Source organism: Planococcus citri, chromosome 4, assembly GCF_950023065.1.
Source record: "Planococcus citri chromosome 4, ihPlaCitr1.1, whole genome shotgun sequence".
In the NCBI taxonomy this organism is placed as follows: domain Eukaryota; kingdom Metazoa; phylum Arthropoda; class Insecta; order Hemiptera; family Pseudococcidae; genus Planococcus; species Planococcus citri.
In genome coordinates this window covers 44,594,074-44,617,114 of record NC_088680.1, presented here as the reverse complement: position 1 = coordinate 44,617,114, position 23,041 = coordinate 44,594,074, and the positions used below count along the sequence as shown (strand labels likewise).

At 33.0% G+C, this 23,041-nt stretch overlaps 4 protein-coding genes across 8 annotated transcripts; 3 read left to right on the top strand and 1 right to left on the bottom strand.

The window, feature by feature from the left end:
* The first annotated feature begins 2,727 nt into the window (after positions 1 to 2,727).
* On the top strand, positions 2,728 to 5,805 carry LOC135843214 (maltase 2-like). Its single transcript, XM_065361011.1, has 10 exons — positions 2,728 to 2,971; positions 3,065 to 3,244; positions 3,320 to 3,474; positions 3,572 to 3,697; positions 3,847 to 4,082; positions 4,174 to 4,372; positions 4,473 to 4,728; positions 4,855 to 5,065; positions 5,228 to 5,371; positions 5,461 to 5,805. The coding sequence occupies exons 1-10, from the start codon at positions 2,809 to 2,811 to the stop codon at positions 5,636 to 5,638; spliced, it is 1,848 nt and encodes a 615-aa protein (XP_065217083.1). The 5' UTR covers positions 2,728 to 2,808; the 3' UTR covers positions 5,639 to 5,805.
* A 475-nt stretch (positions 5,806 to 6,280) lies between these two features.
* Positions 6,281 to 10,013, top strand: LOC135843446 (zinc finger protein 12-like). The gene is made up of 7 exons (XM_065361332.1): positions 6,281 to 6,567; positions 6,755 to 6,986; positions 7,055 to 7,127; positions 7,195 to 7,304; positions 7,396 to 7,450; positions 7,543 to 7,799; positions 8,359 to 10,013. Exons 2-7 carry the CDS (start codon positions 6,810 to 6,812, stop codon positions 8,743 to 8,745), a joined length of 1,059 nt encoding a protein of 352 aa, XP_065217404.1. The 5' UTR covers positions 6,281 to 6,567; positions 6,755 to 6,809; the 3' UTR covers positions 8,746 to 10,013.
* An 858-nt stretch (positions 10,014 to 10,871) lies between these two features.
* Wdr81 (WD repeat domain 81) lies at positions 10,872 to 22,651 on the bottom strand. 2 transcript variants are annotated; one of them, XM_065361327.1, is made up of 28 exons: positions 22,521 to 22,651; positions 22,156 to 22,359; positions 21,940 to 22,066; positions 21,700 to 21,856; positions 21,400 to 21,626; positions 21,131 to 21,322; positions 20,643 to 21,056; positions 20,377 to 20,577; positions 20,164 to 20,309; positions 19,920 to 20,089; positions 19,738 to 19,847; positions 19,425 to 19,643; positions 18,717 to 19,342; positions 18,361 to 18,639; positions 18,148 to 18,287; positions 17,841 to 18,073; positions 17,596 to 17,770; positions 17,340 to 17,518; positions 17,036 to 17,268; positions 16,835 to 16,958; positions 16,572 to 16,749; positions 16,356 to 16,435; positions 16,221 to 16,273; positions 15,930 to 16,137; positions 15,561 to 15,848; positions 15,332 to 15,481; positions 11,544 to 11,650; positions 10,872 to 11,447 (listed from the first exon to the last, which is right to left on the bottom strand). In XM_065361327.1, exons 2-28 carry the CDS (start codon positions 22,260 to 22,262, stop codon positions 11,216 to 11,218), a joined length of 5,355 nt encoding a protein of 1,784 aa, XP_065217399.1. In that variant the 5' UTR covers positions 22,263 to 22,359; positions 22,521 to 22,651; the 3' UTR covers positions 10,872 to 11,215. The 2 variants fall into 2 exon arrangements, with proteins under 2 accessions (XP_065217399.1, XP_065217400.1); XM_065361328.1 differs by having other exon boundaries at positions 22,487 to 22,636.
* On the top strand, positions 13,017 to 15,007 carry LOC135843448 (uncharacterized). 4 transcript variants are annotated; one of them, XM_065361343.1, is made up of 6 exons: positions 13,017 to 13,289; positions 13,794 to 13,906; positions 14,221 to 14,366; positions 14,440 to 14,529; positions 14,607 to 14,736; positions 14,856 to 15,007. In XM_065361343.1, exons 2-6 carry the CDS (start codon positions 13,853 to 13,855, stop codon positions 14,931 to 14,933), a joined length of 498 nt encoding a protein of 165 aa, XP_065217415.1. In that variant the 5' UTR covers positions 13,017 to 13,289; positions 13,794 to 13,852; the 3' UTR covers positions 14,934 to 15,007. The 4 variants fall into 4 exon arrangements, with proteins under 4 accessions (XP_065217415.1, XP_065217414.1, XP_065217413.1 ...); XM_065361342.1 differs by having other exon boundaries at positions 13,019 to 13,289; positions 14,218 to 14,366; XM_065361341.1 differs by lacking the exon at positions 13,017 to 13,289 and having other exon boundaries at positions 13,344 to 13,906.
* Positions 22,652 to 23,041: the final 390 nt, after the last annotated feature.

Here is a 23,041-nt window from a genome sequence, read left to right as displayed (position 1 = left end):
TCAAAGCTAAGTGAAAGCTTGAAAGTTTTAAATTATGACCAGATTCTTTTGACTGTGAGATCTCAGCAACGGCTCAACCAATTTTGATAAACGACCTCTCGACAGAAAGGCTTCAAGTTCAAAAAGTTACCCCATATACTCAAAAAAGCTCAATAATCGATTATGCCATAGTGGGTGGGTACACAAAAGTACCTACATTGTACCTCGAAAAATCTCCGCGGAAAAACAAACTTTGACAAAAAAACGTTCAAAAGTATGAGCAAAAGCTCAATACTTTGTGATATGCGATATTTAACCCATACTCAGTGCATTTCACGTACCTAACTATACAAAGAAGTACATACGTATATTGTACCTTGAAAGAGCTTCACAGAAAGACAAATCTTAAAGAAAAAAAAGCTTACAAAAGTTTTCAGTCGAAGCTAACTTTCAAATGTTGATAATAAAAGCTCAGTGATAGCTTAAAATTATTTGGTGATTGATATGGTATTTAGCCTATACTCAGAGCATTCGACGTATACAAAGAAGTACCCACATATTATTATTTGTACCTTGAAAGAGCTTCACAAAAATACAAACCTTGAAGAAAAACAGCTTACAAAAGTTCCTGGTCAAATTTAATGTGTAAAAAAATATATAGATTGTACCTTGATGGATCACCGTAAAAACCCCATTGTAGACTGTAAAAAACTTTAAAAAATTAACGGCAAAAGTTCGGGGAAAGTTTGAAATTTCATTATAAGTCAGGTTTTTGTCACAGCAAGATCTCTGCAACAGCTGAACCATGAGCTAAAAAAAAAGCTCAAAAACCGTTTACTAAATTTTAAAATGTAAAACAAAATTACAACAAAAAGTTTATTTTATGAAAAAAAAGATACCCAATACATTTTTGCAATTTTTATTGAAAAACAGGACATTATTTTGATTTGTGATGAGAGTGATTGAGTGTTTTTAGAATACATTTGGAGAAAAAGCGACGCTACGAAGGGTAATTGTTGGTAGTAAAAGTTGAAATTAAGTAGGTACCTACCTATTGGAATTTTTTGCGATAAAACAATATTTTTTTCTGTTAATTTTTGAAAAAGCCACATAATCTTTCATAATTTTTGGTGAAAAACAAGAATCTCAATGTTAGCCAAGAGCTGGACTTTTTGAAAATTAGACGTATGTACCTATATACCTAAGCAAAGAAAGATCCTTTCAAGACTTTTCAATAATCATGTACTTACCTATTTGGAAAAAAGTAAAACTTTTTATTAATCATCAATTAACAACTTCTGGCAAAACAGGTAGATTTTTGAACAATTTTTGGAAAAAAAGTAAGCCGAAGATTTTTTACAAATTTTATTGAAAGCAAGATATTATTTTATCATTTTGACAATAGAAAAAAATCAAGGCTTTTTGACGATAATTGTCAAAAAAATGATACCTTTTCGCTATTCTTTATGAAAAAGCGAAGCTCATTTTTTCAAACTGTATACTTAATGTGCTATTGAGAGAATATTATAATTCTTTGATTCCAAAAAAGTTCGAAAGCTGATTTCAAAGTTGAGAAAGCGTTAAAAATATTGTATACAATATGCATAGAATTCAATGGTATGACTCAACGTACACATGGAATTATATGCTTCTTGAGAACATATTGTACCTACTTTAATTCACACAAAGTTCAAAAGTTGTTTGCAAAGCGTCGAGCTGCAAAGAAAATATGAATGACCTGCCACATTCACAGCCCAATTTATAGGAAGGACACTATTAGATCCAACACTGAAAAGGTGTTTAATGATCCACTTAACTTGCCTTAATGCAAAAAACGCATGTGTTGTCTGCACAAACAGCTTCATAAAAATATTGTTCTTACCTACGTTAGTTCCATAGAAAATCCAAAAGTTGCATGAAAAGTCAAGTGAAAGCTCAAAATTTGAATACATTTTTAAATAGGAAAAAAGTTGTCATGATTTATGGAGATTCAGGTATCTCGTATCTCAAGAATTATGATTTGAGCTGAATGGAATATTTCAAAGTGATTCACAATTCGGAAATTGCATAATTAATTATCATTATCTCTATAAATCTGAATATTTTCACGTCAATCAGCAAAATCTAGGTGAGTCGCCGCAGTAATACTCAAGTCGCCGCAGTAATACTCAAGTCGCCAGTAACTTGAAAATTATCGAGTCTTGTGTCTTGATAACAGCAATTCAAAACTTGAGAAAGAAATTAATGTCGCATTAATGTCAATAAAGTATTATTTAATTATTATAACAACAAGTTTCAATCATTATGTGAGCATATAGGTACATATTGTTCTTGTACATAGGTAGTAGGTACCTACATTTGATAGGTATGTAGATGTACTTCATCACTTTTTCGAAATTTATGTAAAAACATATCATCATTCACTCTTTTTTTGAATGAAAATAATTGTAAGTATTTTCCTACATTAATTAGCAGTAAGTATCCAGCGAATTAGGTAGGTAATTGGTTTCCAACTTCATCAATCAATTAATAAGATTATGAATACCGCGGTAACAAAACGAAAAAAATACGTAGGGACCAAGGTACTTGAAGTTCGAACTTAATCCCTGCTTGCTGACTCAGGATGGTCAAATTTGACAAATTTGTTTGTTTACCACTTGACTCGAATAATACGTACACCTGTTATACTTTTATCTCAAGTGGTGCATAGTAGTAAATGAAATTTATAAATGCATATAAAATTCCCGAATGAACAGCTTTCACCTCACAATCGTAATCGTGCTTCACTTCAGCACAGGTGCTTTCGATTAACGTGACTATTTTTTCAAAATGTCCAAGTTATTAAGTATTCTAGTAGTAGTTTTGTGCTTTTCGACTTTACAATGTGCGGAAAAAAAGAAGCAATTAGAGTGGTGGCAGACCGAAGTTATTTATCAGATTTATCCTAGATCATTCAAAGACGGAAATGCTGATGGAGTGGGTGACTTGAAAGGTGCAAAACACTGGTTCTATGAAGGATTACGCTTACCTAGGTACCTATATCGATTAACTCGATGAAATTTTAAAACTGAATTCAATTTCATAGGAATTGTGGAGAAACTGCCTTATTTGAAGCAACTTGGTGTAGGATGTATTTGGCTATCTCCTATTTTGAAATCTCCGATGGCTGATTTTGGATACGATGTGTCGAATTTTAGAGAAATTGATCCCATTTTCGGAACCATGAATGATTTCGATAGATTGCTACGAAAAGCTCATTTAATGGGTAAGCAGGATATTTTTATTAATTTATTTTTCGAGCCACTTTTCTAATTTGTATTTTTACTATTCACTTATATAGGTTTCAAAGTTGTAATGGATTACGTTCCAAATCACACCAGTAATCAACACGAATGGTTTGAAAAATCGGCCAAACGGATCCCACCTTATACTGAATATTATGTTTGGAAAGATGCTAAATATATCAATGGAAAACGTGAACCACCAAACAATTGGGTATGTGAATGACTGAACCATGGATCTTCAAATTACTGGAATTGGTTTATTTACACAAGCAGCAGTCTAATTTGGGATTATTGATGTGATATTTCAGCTCTCATCTTTTGGCAAATCGGCTTGGGAATGGAATGAAGAAAGGGGTCAATACTACTTGCATCAGTTTGCTGTTCAGCAACCAGACATCAATTTCAGAAATGCAGTTGTGTACGAAGAAATGAAGGTTGGTACTTGGACTATATAACTGCTCACTCCAATACATATTACCTACCTACATATACTTACCTATCAAAAATATACACTTTCTTCTATGCATGTGCAAGGATTAGTTCATTATTTTTACCCATTAAGTATTTTATCTAATGATTTCAGAATAACATCATTTTTTGGCTGTCAAAAGGAATCGATGGACTAAGAATTGATTCAGCGAATTTTCTAATTGAAGACGAACAATTTCTAGATGAACCGCCATCAGGAGACACTTTTGCGTTACCTGATGAATATCTTTCGTTGAAACATCCTTATACTCTCGATAGACCTGAAAATGTAGAAATTATAAAAGACTGGAGAAAAATCTTTGATCAATATTCAACGAAACAAAAACCCAAGTGAGTTTAGCCTACAAGTAGGTAGCCTACCTGCTCGAGTCAATGTACATAGGTACTCATAACTGATGAAATTTACCTCTTTTTTTTCCAGAGTTATGATAACCGAAGCTTATTCAAATGTTAAGAACATCGTACCATTTTATGGAACAGAAGCGGAGCCCGGAGCACATTTACCGTTCAATTTTCTAATGATTATCGAAGTGGGCAGAGAATCAAACGCTCAAATGCTAAGAGATATGATTTCAAGTTGGTATGATAATGCGCCTCGTGGAAGTTGGGCAAACTGGGTGGTAAGTTTATTACATATGTTCATTCGTTACCCACATTTATACCAATTCGTTTTTCCATTCTCGTTCAATGAATTTAAATTTTCTACTTATATCTGCATAGATTGGAAATCACGATAATCCTAGACCAGCAACTCGTTATGGTCATTTTCTAGTCGATGGGTTACACATGCTGCAAATGTTACTTCCCGGAACAGCTATTGTGTACAATGGCGATGAACTTGGAATGGAAGATACTTTAATTCGCTGGGATGAAACTAAAGATCCGAAAGCACTGACTGCAGGAAAATTAAGATATCATTTGGTATCTCGAGATGGTTGTAGAACTCCGATGCAGTGGGATGATTCTATCAATGCCGGTATGTCATGAAACCTACTTGTGTGGCTTTTATAACTGCTTTTTGGTATCAAGGGTATAGCATTGGACAACAGTACCTATCTGCACAAGAAAAAAATCAAGCATAAATGACTTCTTTTTTAAATAGGTTTCACCACTTACTTACAACCATGGCTACCAGTTAATCCAGGATATTTCAAAGTTAATGTTAAACATGAACTACTAAGAAACTCTTTCGATCTTAACATCACTCATCTAAACATATTCCGAGATTTAGTCAAACTACGGAGAAATATTGTTTTTCAAAGAGGCGATATGAATATGTATGTTTTATCCGAATGGGTCTTCGCTTTAACTAGGTAGGTACCTAGACCTACTACCTAATGGGTATCCAATATCTAAATATAACCCAGCCATCAATTTTAACGACATTTCCATTCTGACGTACATCTACATCAGTCCATCTCGAACTGTATCAAGGATGAATTCGTTTAATTACTTGAAATTTTTCTCCTCAACAGATCGTACCCAGATCATGCAACTTTTGTTGTGCTGATAAACCTAGGAAGTGAAATCGCCATTCCCAATATTATAGACCAACGACCATCTTTACCAGAATATATGTCTGTAGTTGTTCCTAGCGTAAATTCCAATTATAAGCACGGGTGTGTACTTTTCTATTTTATTGATTTTTTGCTACTTGCTAGTCTTTTAAAATTAATTTTAATAAAAATATTATTGTACTCTTTTTCAGTGAAATTGTTTCAACTCGTAAAGTTTTCTTGAGACCCAAAGCTTCAGTTGTATTGACTACCAGCGAAGAAGAAGTAGAAGCCGCAAACATTCATCCTAATACAGATGAAAAAAAAGAAAAACGTCATCCAGTTTCCAGTCTGTTTGAAAAACTTGGATATTCCGAGACCGAGTTATGAAAATATATAGGTACCTACGCGTACACTTGAAGCATACGATTTCACGTTGATGATTTTAGTTTGAAATTAATGGATATTGTGATTTAAAGTTTATATAATTTTATTTCTTTCTTAATGCCACTCATATTTTTTCAATAAAGAGATAATTTCTAAAAAAAAAGTTACAAGTTTGTCATTTCTCATTTCTCATTTTTCAATTTTCATCTGATTGTGACGTCTTGTGAGCTGATCAGTGATCACTGAACACTGAACAACATTTCAGCAACTCAAAAATGCAAGATTGCAAATTCGAGTTGGCTGTAAGGTCGAGATGTCGAGAACGATCGTAGAATCAGAATCTTTCATCCGGTTCATCAAATCAACCAATAATTAATCAATTCATCGTAAAAATAAAAATTAATGATATTCATTAATCAATAAAGTGAATTTTTTTTAAAAATTAAAAAAAATCAATTTCGCAGGCTATTCAAAGCGACACCTGCTGCTCAAAAAATAAACTATATTTCTATAAACGTTCTACGATTTTACACATCAATTCAGCGATTTTATCGTGCACCGTAAGGTGTAAAAATACAGATCACATCGAACTCCCTAAATCGAATAAGTCACCATCGAAAACACAAAACTGTCGAAACAACGTTATCCAATCACAACAACTCCGAAGTTCTCCGACTCGAAGAAAACTGACGAAGTTTGCGAATTAAAATCGTATAAACAAAAGAAAATAGTGTATTCATTAGCAAGTAATGAAAAATAACGATAATTTTCACATTCGTGCATTAATGTTTGACATAATTCGGCTTCTCTTCTCTCTTATTTAACCGCTGTTACGATTCGCCCGTTTAAACCCCCGAACTTGATGCGTAATTGTAAAAATCCGCGGATCCGCAATCAAACACCGTCAAGAACGAATAATCCGTTTTAAAAAGGCAAGTATCTTTGATTACTACATTTAAATAAATTCAATTTATTCGTTAGTTTGTTTCACGCTATCCTACTTTCATATTGCTCTAGTCATTGTGCTCCAGCGGCGCGCAATCTCGCACCATGTTAACAATATTGTTTCAGACTAATAATTTAACGCGTTTTTATGTATTATTATCTTTTTGATTTTAGTTTATGAAGAAGTCTTATCTCTAAAAAAATACACACACACACATAAACTTTAACCATGAAGTTTTACACCTGTCCTATGTGTTGTAATGCTGGGTTTACTAATCAGCAAGAACTCAAAGAGCATTTGCAGAAAGCCTCTAATCCTATTGATTGTCCAGCTTGTTTGAAATCGTGTAAAAATGTAATAAATTTAATCAAACATCTCGATCAGTGCGCTGCGTTCAAATCCGAAGTGAGTATAATCATGTCTTGTGGAAATGGCGGGTAAACATAAACACTTAACTCTTTCAATGTTTACAGGATGATCAATCCAGCTACAGAAACAGTAATAGTTTAAACTTAAACGATCGTAGTCAGAATTCTTTACTAGATGGTAAGTTTTCATCGTAACGTGATTTATTTGTAAATACATTAGTAAAAATTCATTTTTTTGTGTACAGATGACGACGACGATGTTGAAGGATATTTCTGTACCGTTTGTGATATCAAGATACCGGATGTATATAAACATATACAGCAATTCCATAGCGGCCAAGAAGTCATTTTACAGGTAACTAAATCATTCTTTCGTCACACTAGAAAATTTCGCATTTTACCAATGCAGTTATTCATTTGCTAATGTGAAATTCTTTTATCAACAGGACGACGATGACGATGAAGTTGAAACTTTGAACCAACCACAGTTTTACAATTCCGGTAAAAAATTATTTCTTATTTGAAACTGTCATTACGTGATTTTCAACCGTTAGCAGATAAGCGTTACCCGGCGTATTTGAATATGTTTACAGATAAAACTGATAAGAGTGGCGGTTACGATCAGAAATCAAACTCTTCGCCAAACAAGAGAGAATACAAACGTAAAAATAGCGAAGAGTATAATGGAAAGGATAGCAAAGAAGAGAATCACAAAAATAAGAAAATTAAGAAAAAATTCAAGGAAGAAGATTTAGGAGAAGCTCTCTACTGCGTTAAATGTGATATTAGCTTTTCTTCGGTATCCGAACACATGAAAACTTATCACAGTAGCTACGAATACATTACGCAGGTATTATTCTTCGTCGTTAATCTACGATTTATGTGCAATTTTTATCGCAAAAACGACATTACGGTTTTCGTTTGATATTTCAATTCAACCGGTTTGCTTTATCGATCGCTTGTTGCGAAATTTAAATGATTAGTTATCATTTAATGCAGTTTATATGCGAGTAATTATCAACTCGGGGAACGTATCTAATTAAATGAGTCAAATCGATAATTCATATTAACGAGTAATGTCAATTACGTGTCATTGGGAATTTGTTTTATTTTTTAGTGAATTCAGTGTTGTAGTTTTAGGAATTGTGAAAAATAATACTATGTTTTTCGATACTCGAAGTCGAAAACCTTTTTTTCTTGGGTAAAAATTGAGTAATATCTATGGTTGAATTTCTTGATAATTTTTTATAATCTTCTCACAGTTTTTATATTCGTTCAGAAACGCATTCCAGTGTATACAGCTAAGATGAGTAATTTACGAGAAATTAGTGCAACTGATAAATTCTTTATTTTAAAAACTAGATAACTTATAAATTGAACTGATTAATGATTCATTTTTATTTTCGCAGGACCTCTCGATAACAGACCTATTCCCAGAATCTAAAACATCAAATGGCTCATTAGCTTACAATTGTTCCTGCTGTAGAAAATCGTTTGTACGTAAAACAACTCTGATGAAACACTTGAAACTGAATGTTTACAAAGATACGAAACACAAACCGAGAAAAAACTGTTGTCGAAGAAAGACGGTCGATGAAATCAAAGAGGAGACATTCGACGACAGTGCCAATTTCTCTGGTAACAATTCCGGTACAGATTACGATATCGATATCGAAGAAAACTCAACTATGGTAAAAACCGAGCCCGAAGAAGATGAAGAATTCGAAGCAGCAACGCCGGTGCAAAACGAAGCTACCTTTCCGTTGGAAGGAATAAATCATATATTTAATACATGAGATATTCAGCCCCCTATCCTATGTTTGGGATTTTTTTTCTCTATTTCAAAACATACGCCAAGGTTCCATCGTTCATATTGAAGGGAAAAATTTAATTTTAAATTTAATATAAAAAATTTTTAGGTTAGGTTTTCTTCGGCAACTGTTTAAGTCAGTTTTATTTATTAAGTTTACGTTATTTTTATTTATTTTCTTTTTTCTAATTATTGTAACGAGTTAAGACACAAAAATTCAATAATATTTACCTTGGAAAGAGTTGAAAACGGTTGTAATTCTCTCTGGGCAGTATTACAGGAGTTGAGCGACATTACCATTATTACTGCTGATCTCATTCGGATATATAGTCGATGGTGTATGTTTTTTTTTCTTTTTTTTTCATTAGCGGAGTAGTCGATATAAATGAAAAACTCGATCGAAATGGGCAAAATTTAATGTAAATTTCAGTATTATTAATTAATCTGTGGAGAAGATAGATCCATGACTCACGTCCAATTGCCCCGGTACCGATTACCCCCTGCGCTGTGTGATTTTCTCAGGGAAATTGTTTAAAAAATTCTTAATCTCTATGCGCAGTCATTTTCGAAATTTGTAAATTTTTGTATACGTATTGTACAGTATAATTTGTGTTTACGTAGTCGTTCGCTGTTCGCGATTCTGGAAATTTACTGGTGAAAAAACTAACGGACGCCGTAATACGAGCTTTTTCGCCTTATAGCGTGATCGTTCGGTGTGCTTTTTCGACGTTCGATGAACCGGAGTATTGTATTTTCGTGCTGGAAACGGAAATTGGTGTGATTTTGGCGTTTATAAAATACGCGATGGAAGGTAAGAAGGGTACTGGTTCGCAGGTTGGTATTGTGTCGTTACCAAAATATTATATGTACAGTCAACGGGCGAAAAGGTATGCAGATTTCCAACTTTTTATAATAAGGATTAGTGTTTACGATTGAAGCGAATTTCGTTTTTAAGTTTTACGTAGTCTTAGTAAATTATAGTTGACGTTTCGAGTGTTGATGAGTTCGTTTCTCAGATAATATGTTAAGTTATGAAAAATGAAATCAAACGATGTATGAACCCCCTTTCCCCCAACAGTAATCCTAACTTTTGACGTTTGATACGAAAGAAGGGTCTGGAGTAATGAGGATATTTTTTGAAAATTTCAAAGTACATAAGTTGACGTATTTATTTTAACTGAAGTACTACAGCAATTTTATTGGATCATTTGATTTATTTATTTTTCTGTGAAATAAATTTTTTTTGAAAATGTCTGCTTCGTTTAACCGATTTTGTACCTACATGAGAACATTTTAGCTCTGTTAAATTTTCTCTCCTTCGCCTTCCTTTGAAAATTCCTCAGAAAAATAATTCAGATAGTTTGAAAAAATTATACCGAGTAATCATAAAAAAAAAATCTTTGAAAAAAACAACCCTTGGCCCAATTTACCTCGTTATTTTATTTTTCGTAAATTTCGACGACAGAATTCGAAAACTATCGTATATTGTAGTGTCGTCTTATAATACTCCACTAGTGAAATTTTTAAACCGAGTATTATTAGCACGAGATATACATAGTGGCTTGCAGTTGCAATATTTTCAAATAGCAGAAAAATTGCTCAATAATCAAAAATGCAATTTCTAAGACGATAAAAAAAAGGATAATAAAAGCGATTCATACGCTTTGATTATATTTTTCCCTGTACAAGCTTAAGTTATATAAATACTTCACAGTTGAACGCGTATTTATGTTGTTTATACATATAGTTTATTATTTTTAATTACTACTACTACTGTGTACTTGTACAAAACCTCAAAGAAAGTTTCGTTTTATATTACTACGAAGTACTACCCTTTTATCATTAATTTTTATGAGAAATTATATAAATTTTTTCTTCTCTAAACTTACCAATATCTCTTGGAAGTGTTCAATTTCAATTCTTGAGTATATATTAATTTTTCCTTTTCGTTTATGTAATTTCAAGTACAAAGTCACCGCACATTAGGAAATTTTTTTGTATTTTTGATAAACCGTTAATTATGTTAAAGCAATGTTTGAATTTATTTATACATTTCAGTACGCAGATCAATATTAGTAACTATTTTTGGCTGTTTTATAAAATAAATACGGATAACGTTGAAAGAAGTTTTATTTATTTAACAATTGTTTTCTACATAATAATTATTATTTATTCATTAAAAACAGGAACCGAGCTTATATGCGAAGTAAAAAACAATAATTACGTATAACTTGTAGGTATAATACTTTCTTCACGTCTGATATTAAAAGATAATCTACAAAAAAATAAATAAATAAAATACTAATTGTCGAATCACAGGTATAGTACAAAATAAAATGAATATAAAAATTGTTTTTTAAAAACATATAACACTTCGTTTACATTATATAGTAATAAGTTTAAAAATATGACTAGATTTATTGTATAAAGTGATGATGTTCGAAATTATTGATTGATTAACACAGCAAGGTGATATAACCGGTATCAGCTCCGAGAAGTAATAATCGATTTAATGGTAAGACTGTGGTTGTTGTTAAGACCCCTTTGAATGTATCAGATCTAAGCTTAGTCGATGAGAAAGAAGCATCGTTACTGATACCGGTATGGACTCCTATTCTATTAGCAGTCGTTCCGGATATTAATTCGTCGTCGTATTGGGCCAAGCAATGGACTGGTTCGACAGGACCTCTGAAATAATTATAACCACAGAAAATGTTGAGTATAAATTTTTACAGGAAAATAAAATACAGTATAATGATGAGGGTACGAGTTGAGAAAACTTACTTGAGGTTGAAATTCAATTTGCCATCGGAAACATTCCATACGCAGATGGATTGATCTAGAGACGAAGTAATTAGTCTGTTTTCACTGATTGCTAATAATTGCAGAACCTGAAAAAAATAATGCTTCGATTAGTACGAGGTAATTTTTCAGCAATCTAAATCGAGCTAAACATTATGTCATTTTTGTAATTTTTTTTCTCAAATTGGGAAGGGACAAAGAGTCACCGAGTTATAGCGAATGAACGCTCTCAAAAACCAAAAACGAAAACCCAGCGACGTCAATTCAAATTTTATGAAATTTCAACAATGGTTTTCGGACTAGAGTGAGGAAGAGGAAAAGGAGGTCACAAAGGTTGGATTGAAAATATGAGCAAATATTTGAATTCGGTGCCTTCGAATTAGCAACAATCAACACGTCACATTATTTTTAGAGTTTTTCTGAATTTCGAACGAAATTGTGGACTCTCGTATTCCCCAGGAGTGTTGAGATCCTATTAAATAAGTACCTATTTTGAAAATTTTTTCGTTAAATAAAAATGTGAAAAAGTATCTTTATGTACTACAATTTTTTCAAATTTTCGATCGATAGCCTTCAACTTTTGTATTCATCAAGAAAAGTTCACCACCCATCGTAAAAATTCAACTTTGAACTTTTTTGATTCTAATATGTAATTATTGATTTTGAATCATCAATCTATTTAAAACGTGTTTTCTCTCAACTCCAATTTTCTAGAAAAAAAACAATAGTTCTTCCAGATTTTTTTTGAAAAAAAAAAAACAAATTCTTCAGAACTTGATGAATTGCATTTTAAAGATGAATTTTGAAAATTTTGATATTTTTATTAAACCGCTCTAACTAAGTACCTAATGAAACCTGATTTCAAACTATCAATAATTATGAATTTTTTGAGCCTTACTTCAAATTAAAATCCAATGTAAAAAAAATTGCAGTGAAATCTGAAATATTTTTAATTTTTAATGTTTGAAACATCTGAAAATTTACAAGTTTAAAATTCAAAATTTACGGTTCCGCAAAATATTACTGAAATTTTTATGTGTTTTCAAATTAAAAACCAATTTCATAGTTTTTAATAATAATGAAAAAAAACATTATTTTCTAATTTTAAAAAAAATTCACATTAAAAAAATTAATTAAAATAGACACATAAAATTATGAGATTTTAAAAAGAAAATTGCAGCAGCATATTTTCTGAGTAGTACGAAATTTTAATCACGAATTCCTGATCAAAAAACAATGAAGAATTGAACCACATTTCCGTTTTTTGGTTCAAGGTAGAGAATACTATCACAACCGTTAATTCGTACGTCTACCTGAAAAGATGACTAATACTCCTTACAAGTTACAACTTGAAACTCTACACAATACACTTGAGATCAGAATAGATTAGGTAGGACAATGCAGATGGTAGAAAAAGGTATGATTATAATAGATGGAGAAGGTGGGGGATGATGTTTATCTTAGAAGAAATGTCAAAGGAGGATTCAAGGAATGAATAAGTACACATTTTGCTTGTAAACTGCTGTAATAAAGTCCATGATGCACCAACTCTTTCAATTTTTATTTTTTGTTTTTGTTTTTTCAATTTTTTTAAATTGACGACTTCATTTTCTAAATTCGTTTTCTTGGTCCAATACTCATGTTTAATTGTTTATCTATGTATTTCATCTAAATGAGTTTTATTCGTTGTCGATTTCGATTTTCATGATCAAAGCATTTAAAATGAAAGTGAGTAATTTTTTTTCAATCTTTATTTTCATTTTTTTTAGGTATCCACATAATGTACGTACTACGTACTACGTAGATTGCAGCGTTTCAAGAGCAAAAAAGGAGAAAGTTCAAAATTTTAATAACCAAGTTGAATGAACCAAATTCAATTCTGTGCCAAAGAAACTGAATTGTACAAAATTTTGATAATAATTTCACCAACTGTTCAAACTTTGAACTCGAAAGTGGTTATCATTTTTATTTCGGGTAGGTAATCGTGAAAATCAAAAGCAAAATAGTCCGACTGAGGAATGACTAAATTCATGAAATTGTCATTTACTAAAATGTCCTCTCATTTCCATTCGCACGCTCTTGAATTGAATCACTGATAAAAACTTGAGTAATATTTCTTCATGTTTAAACTTGAAGCATATGGTACAGACTGTAGATTAGAATCCCTTGAGCGCGCACAAAATGACGTCATAGTCGTCTTATTAATCCTGATGTGGCTTGTTATGACTCCAGATTATCAAAACATCAGATTAGAACAACCACTTTACTACCGTACATCGCTCGGGAGATCAATGAAAATGGACAATTTTAGAGTAGCAGTGAAAATGAATCGTGCACCCATATCGGTTAGTTTTTTTGGTATTTATTTTATAGGTAGCTGGTAGATATTATATTATAAGTATGTTTTTTACGCGAGTTCTCAAAAATATGGTTTTTGGAAGTTTTTTGGATCTTTTTCTTAAACACTTTTTAGATTCCAGGCACACTCTTTCAAAACTTTATCTTCTCTCTTCAAGTAAAATCAGTAAAATCCAAACTACATTTTCAAAAGCAACTACACTAGCAGATTCTTGTGGATTTTAAATCTGTCAGAATTCGTGTAAAAAAAACAACAAATTGTCTAACACGAATTCAATGTATTTTATCATTTTTTCAGAAGTTGATCCTGCTAAAGAAGCTTGTAACGAAAAAGAAAAAGGTGCCAAGCAATAGCATACAAAATCTATATAAAGTTATTCGTCAATATGAAGCTTTAATCGACAACTATACAAAAAGAATCAACGAAATAGAAGATAAATTAGTTCAGTGAGTAGATGTTTTTATTTTTCAAATTTTTTAAAGATTATTAAATTTTTACCTCGTGTATTTTTTCGTTTAGACATAACACTTTGGAAAATAAAGTTTTAATTATGAAGAAAATGATCGAAATCGAAACGCAATACAGATCCCATGTCACTAAATATCTGGGGTAGGTATGCAATTAATAATTTGACGAAAGCTCAATTTATTTACGTTTCTAAGTCTCGTGTATTTTTTTTTCCACAGATATCGTGAACGACTTAATACCATGAGATTGGACGAATTTAGAAAAAAATTGAATACAATAAATCAGCCGATTACGTTGAGCTCTCATACTAATCAAAATGTCGATGTCACCACGTTAGAATTTGAACACGTAAGCATGGAGAGCAATATTTATGCACAAACAAATGCGATTCATTAACTGAAAACAATTTTTAAACGCTAAGTCAAATTTATTCATTTCGACAATTCATACGAATTTTTTTTTCGCAGACATACGGCACTGGCAAAGAAAATTCCGGAACTGAAGAAACTGATGATGAAGACGACCAAAAAAGTGAAAATAACTAAGTAGATGTGTGAAATTATGGAAATTTATACCTTTTTTTTATCGATATGGTTACGAATATATATAATATTTATGAGTTGTTAATCCTAATTCGTGGCATTGATAAGATTTTCATTTCTGAGATTCTACAACTAAAGTAACTTTTTTTCTACGAATAAGGCCCATATTGCTTGGGTCAAGTATTAATTTTTGAAAATAATTCTTGGACTGGAACACTACAGGTTCAACCTACACCATCTAAAATTGAATCTCCGATCAAAATTCAATATTTCGAAATTCTAGAACCTTCGACAGTAGCAATTTAAATTTTACACCGAAAAATTCTCCACTTTCGTTCAATCTGAAACTAAATGCTTCAAGAGATAGGGACACATACGCTCTTCTTCGAGTAGGTACTCACCTCGCCTTCGTGACCTTTCCAAGACGATATGATATTTCCAGTACGTAAATCAAGCACCGCCATTATTCCAGACGACTGTCCGATCGCGACCCAATTACTACTGGGTGATACAGCAATACACCTGATGAGACCCGTAGCATTAACGCAAACCTGAAATCAGTCAGCGTGAATAAAACACACACCAATAAATTACGTAAACACGCCAAGAACCGAATTTTAAACCACGTACTTTCAATTCGGAAACATAAGAAGCTGTCCTAGTATCGAGCACGTTTAACGAAGCGTGTGTATTGGCAGCAATAATGGTGGCATTCGGAGCAGGTAACGGTACCAGGGTATTGACTGGATATCCGTTCCTTACTACTGAGATCAATCTGCCAATAAAAGGATCCCAGAGATGAACAACCGAGTCGCACGATGCTACAAGACGAGATCTTTCGCAGAATCCCAACGATAATACCGATTTATGATGATTACTGTAAGTGTATTGGCATTGCGAAACAGCATTTCCGTCTCCCTATAGGAATAATCAAATCATAGGACGTACAATAAATAATAAAATAATTCGCAGGACTTCAATATTCCAAATTCTTCGTACTTGACTTCTCAATGACCATAATTTAACGGTTTTATCTCGACTTCCGCTCATGAAGCTGTTTTCATTATCCAATATTTGTAAACTTTTCACCGTATTCGTGTGGCCGACAAATCCTTGCAATTTTATTTGCTTGAAGTTGAACTTGGTGTCGTTTGATGATCTGCCTACCTCGTACTCCCAATAAGCTAACCAGTTTCCACGTAAGTGTCTGAAATGCAGTAAAAATACGTATGAAAATATATTTTTAAATTGAATTTCGTACATATGATGCTGAGTTGTGTGATATTTTACCTCGATTCGTCGTGTATTTCTTTACATTCGTCCGCTGCTTCGATACTGGAATCCTTCAAAGAGGAAAAAAACACCCAATTAGAAATTATTTCAAATGTACATTTTCTGATGTAAATATTCGAATCGATTATTTACCGGAAAATGAATTTTATTTCCACTGACTGTCGCATGTGATCCATCATATTCTTCTAACGCTTTGATGCCTTCTTTGATGTCTAAACAAAAATGGAAATATTTAGGAAAAAAACAGAAATCATAAATGTGATTTCAAAAAAAGTCAATTGAATTCACACGACTCTAAATAAATACTCACAAAACGACAAAAATAATTTTCCGTCCAAATTTACTCACCAGACTTCGAGTATCCAGACAACTGTCTTTCTTCTTTATAAATAGCGCACAATTGCTGAATAAAATCCAAATTAATGAGCGACCGTTGCATGAAAGATTCGCCGAAATATCTCGTAAATACCGAATACGCCTCGTAAGCCAATTCCGGCGTTAGTACGTTACATAATTCTTCCATAACCTGATCCAAATAATAGACGGTTAATTAAATCAAATTTTCGAGATGAAATTTCGTAATATTCGAAGAATGACGGCCCATATCTTACTTTAGTTTTAAGTTGTTCTTTATCTTGCCCATTTTGCGGAGTAGGGGAAGGTGAATTAGGCGATTCGGCCGAATCACTATTGACAACTTTTTCATTATCAGATGGATTCGGAAATTTACCGTACCTAAACCAGAAAAAAAATTGATTATTGTTTTTTTAAAAATATTCGTAGAGCTATTTTTAAAAACAAGAACCGCGTACTTCGAAGCATTAGCCGAGTCTTCATTGTCGGACATTCGAAGTTTATCAAAAGCTACAAAAAATCGTTGCAACGATCGTGATATCAAATGCCCTAATCTCATGCCAAGAATATACAAACAATCTATCAGTCTGGATGCCAATAATGATCTAGCAGTTGATCCGGAAGGAAACAGAATCTTCGTAGATGCCATAAGACGTATTGCAGGATGTAATACTGATTTACTAATTGGTTCCTAAAATTAATTTAACATACGGTAAGTTACGATGTGAATTTCCAAGTAAAATATAATTTCAATGAACCCACTTGTATCAAATCTTTCAACGTATTAGTCGACAAGAAGGTGATCACGTATTTGAATAATGTTATGTATCCGATAAGGCCACCTTCTAAGGCAGGCGTCATTTTACTATGTTTGCAAGCTGTGATCAAATCCGCCATATGAGGTATATATTGCAAAATAACGAATTGCTCTCCATAAACACCTGTAAAAAAAATACAAGCAATTGAACTAAAAACATCGCAAACAACAAATCGGCAACCACCAAGTAGATCAACTTACTCGCGATATTAATCAAGCAGTTGATAACATGCGAAGATTTTTCTTCGGCGAATAAGTCACCGGAATAGCACAAAGTGAGCATTCGTAATAAATTTCTCGTCAAGTATTTCGCAGTCAGCACAGGTCCTAAACGATGAGCCAACCAAACGACCGATTCAGCGCTTACTTCGGCGATCTATTGACAAATAGAAGTTAATATGAGATTTTATTACATTAAATTGAGTTATTTAGGATGTTATTCGTACTTTGCAACATTCGTTAATTCCTTTTTCCACAATTTGACTGGATTCGGTAGCAGCGTCGTTGGCTAGATTTTCCGATGCTGGTATTATCTCTTCGTAAGTGTTATTTATGACTTCGGCGTTAGCGTAAGGTTTATCGTCGTCTGATAATACTTCTCTTTCATCCAATAATACTTCGTGTAAAGAAGTCAAGTTATCGGTATCTGAATCAATTTCTTCAACTTCGGGTATTTTTTCTACACAAAAAATTTTTCAATGAATATTTCAAAGTTTGAAAAAATGATAAGAGTTGAAATCATCAAATACTTACCAGGAGGTTCTTGATTATTCTCAGAATCGTTCTCAGGTTTAGCAACTGAGAATTCAAATTGACTTGAGTCCTTGTCTTCGTTCGAATGAGGTTGTTTCGTTTCAGATTCGATTTCAGTAACGAGGAAATTATTCACTTCACTAAAACACCAAGAAAAAAATTTTAAATCAAAAATTCTCACAAAATATCTCGATAAAATAATTTAGTATTTACTTCAATCTTTGCACCGGGTTCGCGTTAGATTTAATTTTATTCTCATTATCTTGGTACCCGCCGACAGCTTCGATTAAAAATATAACGAAGTTTTCCAAGAAATTCTTCAAACCGAACCCTACAATCAGACGTAGCAAAAATGTTCGATGATATAGCTTGAGTCTTTTAGCTTCGTTGTATCTTTGTTGTTCTATAGCCAGCGAATCGTCCTCTTTGAACTCGTATAATTTCATGGTTGGTTTGAGCAAAACCGCTACAGATTGTTGAGGCCCAAGAACTCTGCATAAAAGAAAACAATTTAGTACATATTTCAGGAATTCAATTCTCAACAGAAAATTTAAATAGATCACTCATACCTGGTACATAATTCCAACAAATGCCAAGCTGTAGTGACATCGGATTTTTTATCTTGTAATAAATTTAGTACAACTGGTAAAATGAAATCCATCCATCTAGGATTCATGAGTATAGCGTATTTTTCCGTATCATCTAAAGTTTGTATACGTTTAGACAGATCTGTGATTTTATTTTCGTTGATACGTTTCGATATTAATTGTACAGCTTCGTCGAACGATCCGCTAACACTGGATTCGGTTTTAATATATTTTAATTCTTCTTCCAAAGATACAAAATCTTGGAATGTTTTTATCGAAGCATAAAGGTAGACAAACGACGACGGTAAAGGTAACAAATACGACGATAAATTTGAGAGTAAAAGTTGATGAGCAGACGGAGGCGGTATGCCGAATTCAGTAACAGGATATGTTCGTATACCGGTGGACGTTTGTACTCCGGTGATATTTTCTGTTTGCAGAAGTAATGTGACAACGGATCGTATACATTTTGGAATATCCTCCCGTTTGCCACAAAGCACAGCTCGGCAATTTTCTAGACGTCTTTTAAAACAAGGTACTTGGAGATTGCTACCCATCGCGCGTAATTTCGATGGCATAAATAGTTCAACCAAAATACAGCCGAAAACCTGAGAAAAATAAATCAGTACTCGTATAGCGTTAAAATTATTGAAAACATTAAAAAAAAAATCAACATTAGGGTTCATTTACCAGCATTTCTTGAGCTCTCCTGGTTGCTACGACTTGTTTATACTGAGTTGAAATATTCTTTTCAGATTCGATACGAATATTTTGAAGCGTAATTTTCGGCTTATTGCAGGTTTTTGTAACGAAAGTGTATGTATTTTCGAACGAAATCAGAGACTGGACAGGATTGTAACCTTGAGGAAGATGTAACATGATTGCTTCTGAATTGGCTGGCGATGTGTACTGCGATAAAAAATACACGATAAAATTATTTTTCAAAATGCAACTCTAACGAAACGACCATATTTTTCTTTCGTAAAAACAATATGAAACTTACACTGAGAGAATTTCGAGACCTACTGAGAAATTTCGAAACTCCTAAAGAAGAATGATGAGCATCAGATTCATCGGGACCAGAACTGTGATCATCTTCATCAATATATGCTCCTAAAATGACGAAAAAAAGGCATTAAAAAACCAGCTCCATAAATCTCAATCTTCATTTCAAGTATTACTAACTTGGTTTTAATAGACGAGGAGGAGTTTTCGATAAATACGGAGACGGAATGAATTTCTGAGGATGTGGATGAGTAAACAATTGCATAACTCCACTAGATGTCAAAGAGGTATGATTATCGACCAATTGCAAACAAACATTTTTCGCTTTAACCGCAGCTACGCCTGATAATCTGTGCAATTGAATCAATTATAAATCAAAATGTAGTTTAAATGACTCGATTACTTATGATGATACAAAACGTACTTATATCCGAATGTTAAATCAATCCAATGATGCAAACGTTCCGATACACAAGTACTTTCCAGCGCAGCTCGATGACAATTGATAAAATCTTGCGGACTGTTGGCCCAAGCAGGCATTTCCAAGTCGGGAAGATCGGGATGAATAGACTGAAAGAGTTCCATATTTTTATTATTTGTTTTTCATGAGACAAATTAGAACTTTTTTCGGACTTACCTTGAAAACATTAGGATCGCTGAAGAATTCCGGTATACATTCATCAGGGGTCCATTGTTGAAGTCTTTGAATAGATACAGGATATTCGGCAGGTACCCACTGAGATCGAACATACTTACATAGGACCGTTTTAGGAGTAATCCGAGCTAAATATACGTAATACGTTATCTCTGATAAAATATCAGAAACATGATGAGGTACCTGAGTAAAAAAATCATTGGTTATTCAAAAATTCATCGAGCCAAGGTGTGAAAAATTGAACATACTTGGAGTTTGATATCACCGCAGGGTACATCGAAAGTAAGGTCGAGTTGCCGATCACCTTTATTCAGACGGAACTTTGATCTAGTCAAGTCTCTCCAATTAAGACCATTTCTAGAAGTGAAATCGGAAACCCATGGAAATACGTAATGACTACGCGGATCGCCGTATTTTCTGCCGGCTAATTTATTTAAAATAATTAAATAATCGTAATTGCTTAAAGCTCCCAAGACCCATTGTTCGCAATAATGTCCGATATCTAAGACATCGTTTTTCTCTTGAGAAGGGTATTTGCTCGAAATATCTGATGAAATTGAACTGGAACTCGTTGGTGTTCGTTTGCCCATTTGTTCTTTAGGAACTCGATCGCTCGAAGGTTTAGGAGGATCATAAATGTTATCGCTAAGTTTTGGAATGACCTGAGGGAAAAAAAACACATTTTCAAACACATCGTAATCAAAATGAAGATTCGTGTACGACATTAAGCACATACTTGGATCCATAAATTATTTGATATCAGCACATCTGACAGAGTTATGTCACCTAAAGCTAAACCTTTATCGTGCATATCTCGCATCACACGAAGTAATTGATAAGCGATGAATAAAGGTTTGTAATAATTTTCACCCAAAATAGCAGGACTAAAATTAACACAATCTTGTAACGTGAAATTGTTCGATGTTTCCTAAACACGAAAATAAATTGAATTAAGAATCTTACTGAAAACTACACCGAAATATTATTGAAATTTGTATAAATTACTTGTAAAATATAAAAAAAGGAATTTGTTTCGAAGGCAGCGCAAGCGGGTAAAACATTCGGATAAGGCTCGTACGATAATACATTCGTAGATACAGTTGGTGTTATGTGTAATCGAGTTATAGGACATCCGTAAATTCTTGTAATTATATCTCTAACGGCGGTATCATGAGGAATAAGATTGATACAAGAGGAGAATTCCTTTGAATTCGACTGTGGAGTGTATCGAGCTGCAAATAAAATTCGAAATTAGCTCATATACGTAGTATAATGTAGATTCGGTAAATAAGAAACTTTACCAACCGTTGAATTTTTTGAACGATTCCTTCCATAAATTTTTATGATTTGTCAACGAAATATACTGCAATAATTGAGAATATGTCAGATCATCTTCTGAAGATTGCAACTGAGTGCGCTGTCTCGGTAAAGGGACGACTTTTTTGTCACTTTTTGGTAAAACCTGTAATAAAAATGCATGAACAATTTTACAGTTGAATAAATACGGGAACTGAAATATGACCAGAGCGATTCAGTAATACTAACGGAGATTATAATATGACACCATGTCTGACCCAAAGATTCATTAAGCTTCAATTTGGCTTGTATTTCACCGGATGAAAAGCTATCATGGGATATGAAATCATTCAAAATACTGCTTCTTTTGAGTTCACTGCAAGATAATAATAACTTGAAAATAGTTGTTATTCTTTTGAGGCGGATCCAATTCCGAACATGGGATAAAGCATGAATCACACTCACCGTAACCAAACATGATGTACGCTGGCTAAATACCGATCAGATTTGTCAAGTTCCCTAAGATAACACTTGGGTATCTTCAGTTCTTCTGTTATATTTGATAAATACATTTCGGACTTTCAAAGGACTTTATTTAATGTAACACTTCCAAGAATTGATGACAGGTACTCCTCTCATGGTAGCTATGTTCTGTGATACATATATCACCTAAACAGATACGAAATACGGAAATTAACAAAGAGAAAGCAAATTGACGCAGCGGAAAGAAATCAAAGAAAAGCGGACTCGAAAATAGCTACATTCACCAAATTTTTGAATATGGTTAGAGTCTTACCACAGTCCTACGACTGATCTGCAGAAATACGTACCTTTGAAGGAAAAGCAGGAATGAAACTTTGTTCTGATTTCAGTGATTTGTTCAGAAAATTCAACGAACTGATAAAACGAAAAATATTTCTCGGCTTCCTTTTGAAAATTTAAAATCCAAGGTTAGCTAATTTGTCAAAGGTTGTGAAGTACAATTGCAAAAAAACACGTACGTCAGATTGCGTCACACTACGTCATCAAATCTGAATGAAACTTTTTACTTTTTTTTACAAAAAAAATTTTAAAAAAGTTGAATCAAAATGAAAAAAAAATAATTCAATAGATGACGTGTTCTTTTTACACAGATCTTGGCAGATTTTCGAGAATCTGGATTTTGGCAGATTTATAAATCCACAAGAATCTGCTAAGCTATGGGAGTTGGGTAGCAGCTTTTGAAAACGGATTTTACTTAGGAAAAGAAGACTTGGGGTTTTCAAAGATTGGTGAAAGTACTCTCAGAAATGTTTAAAAAAAAGAGATTTAAAAAAACATCCAAAATCCAGATTCTCGAAAATCTGTTAAA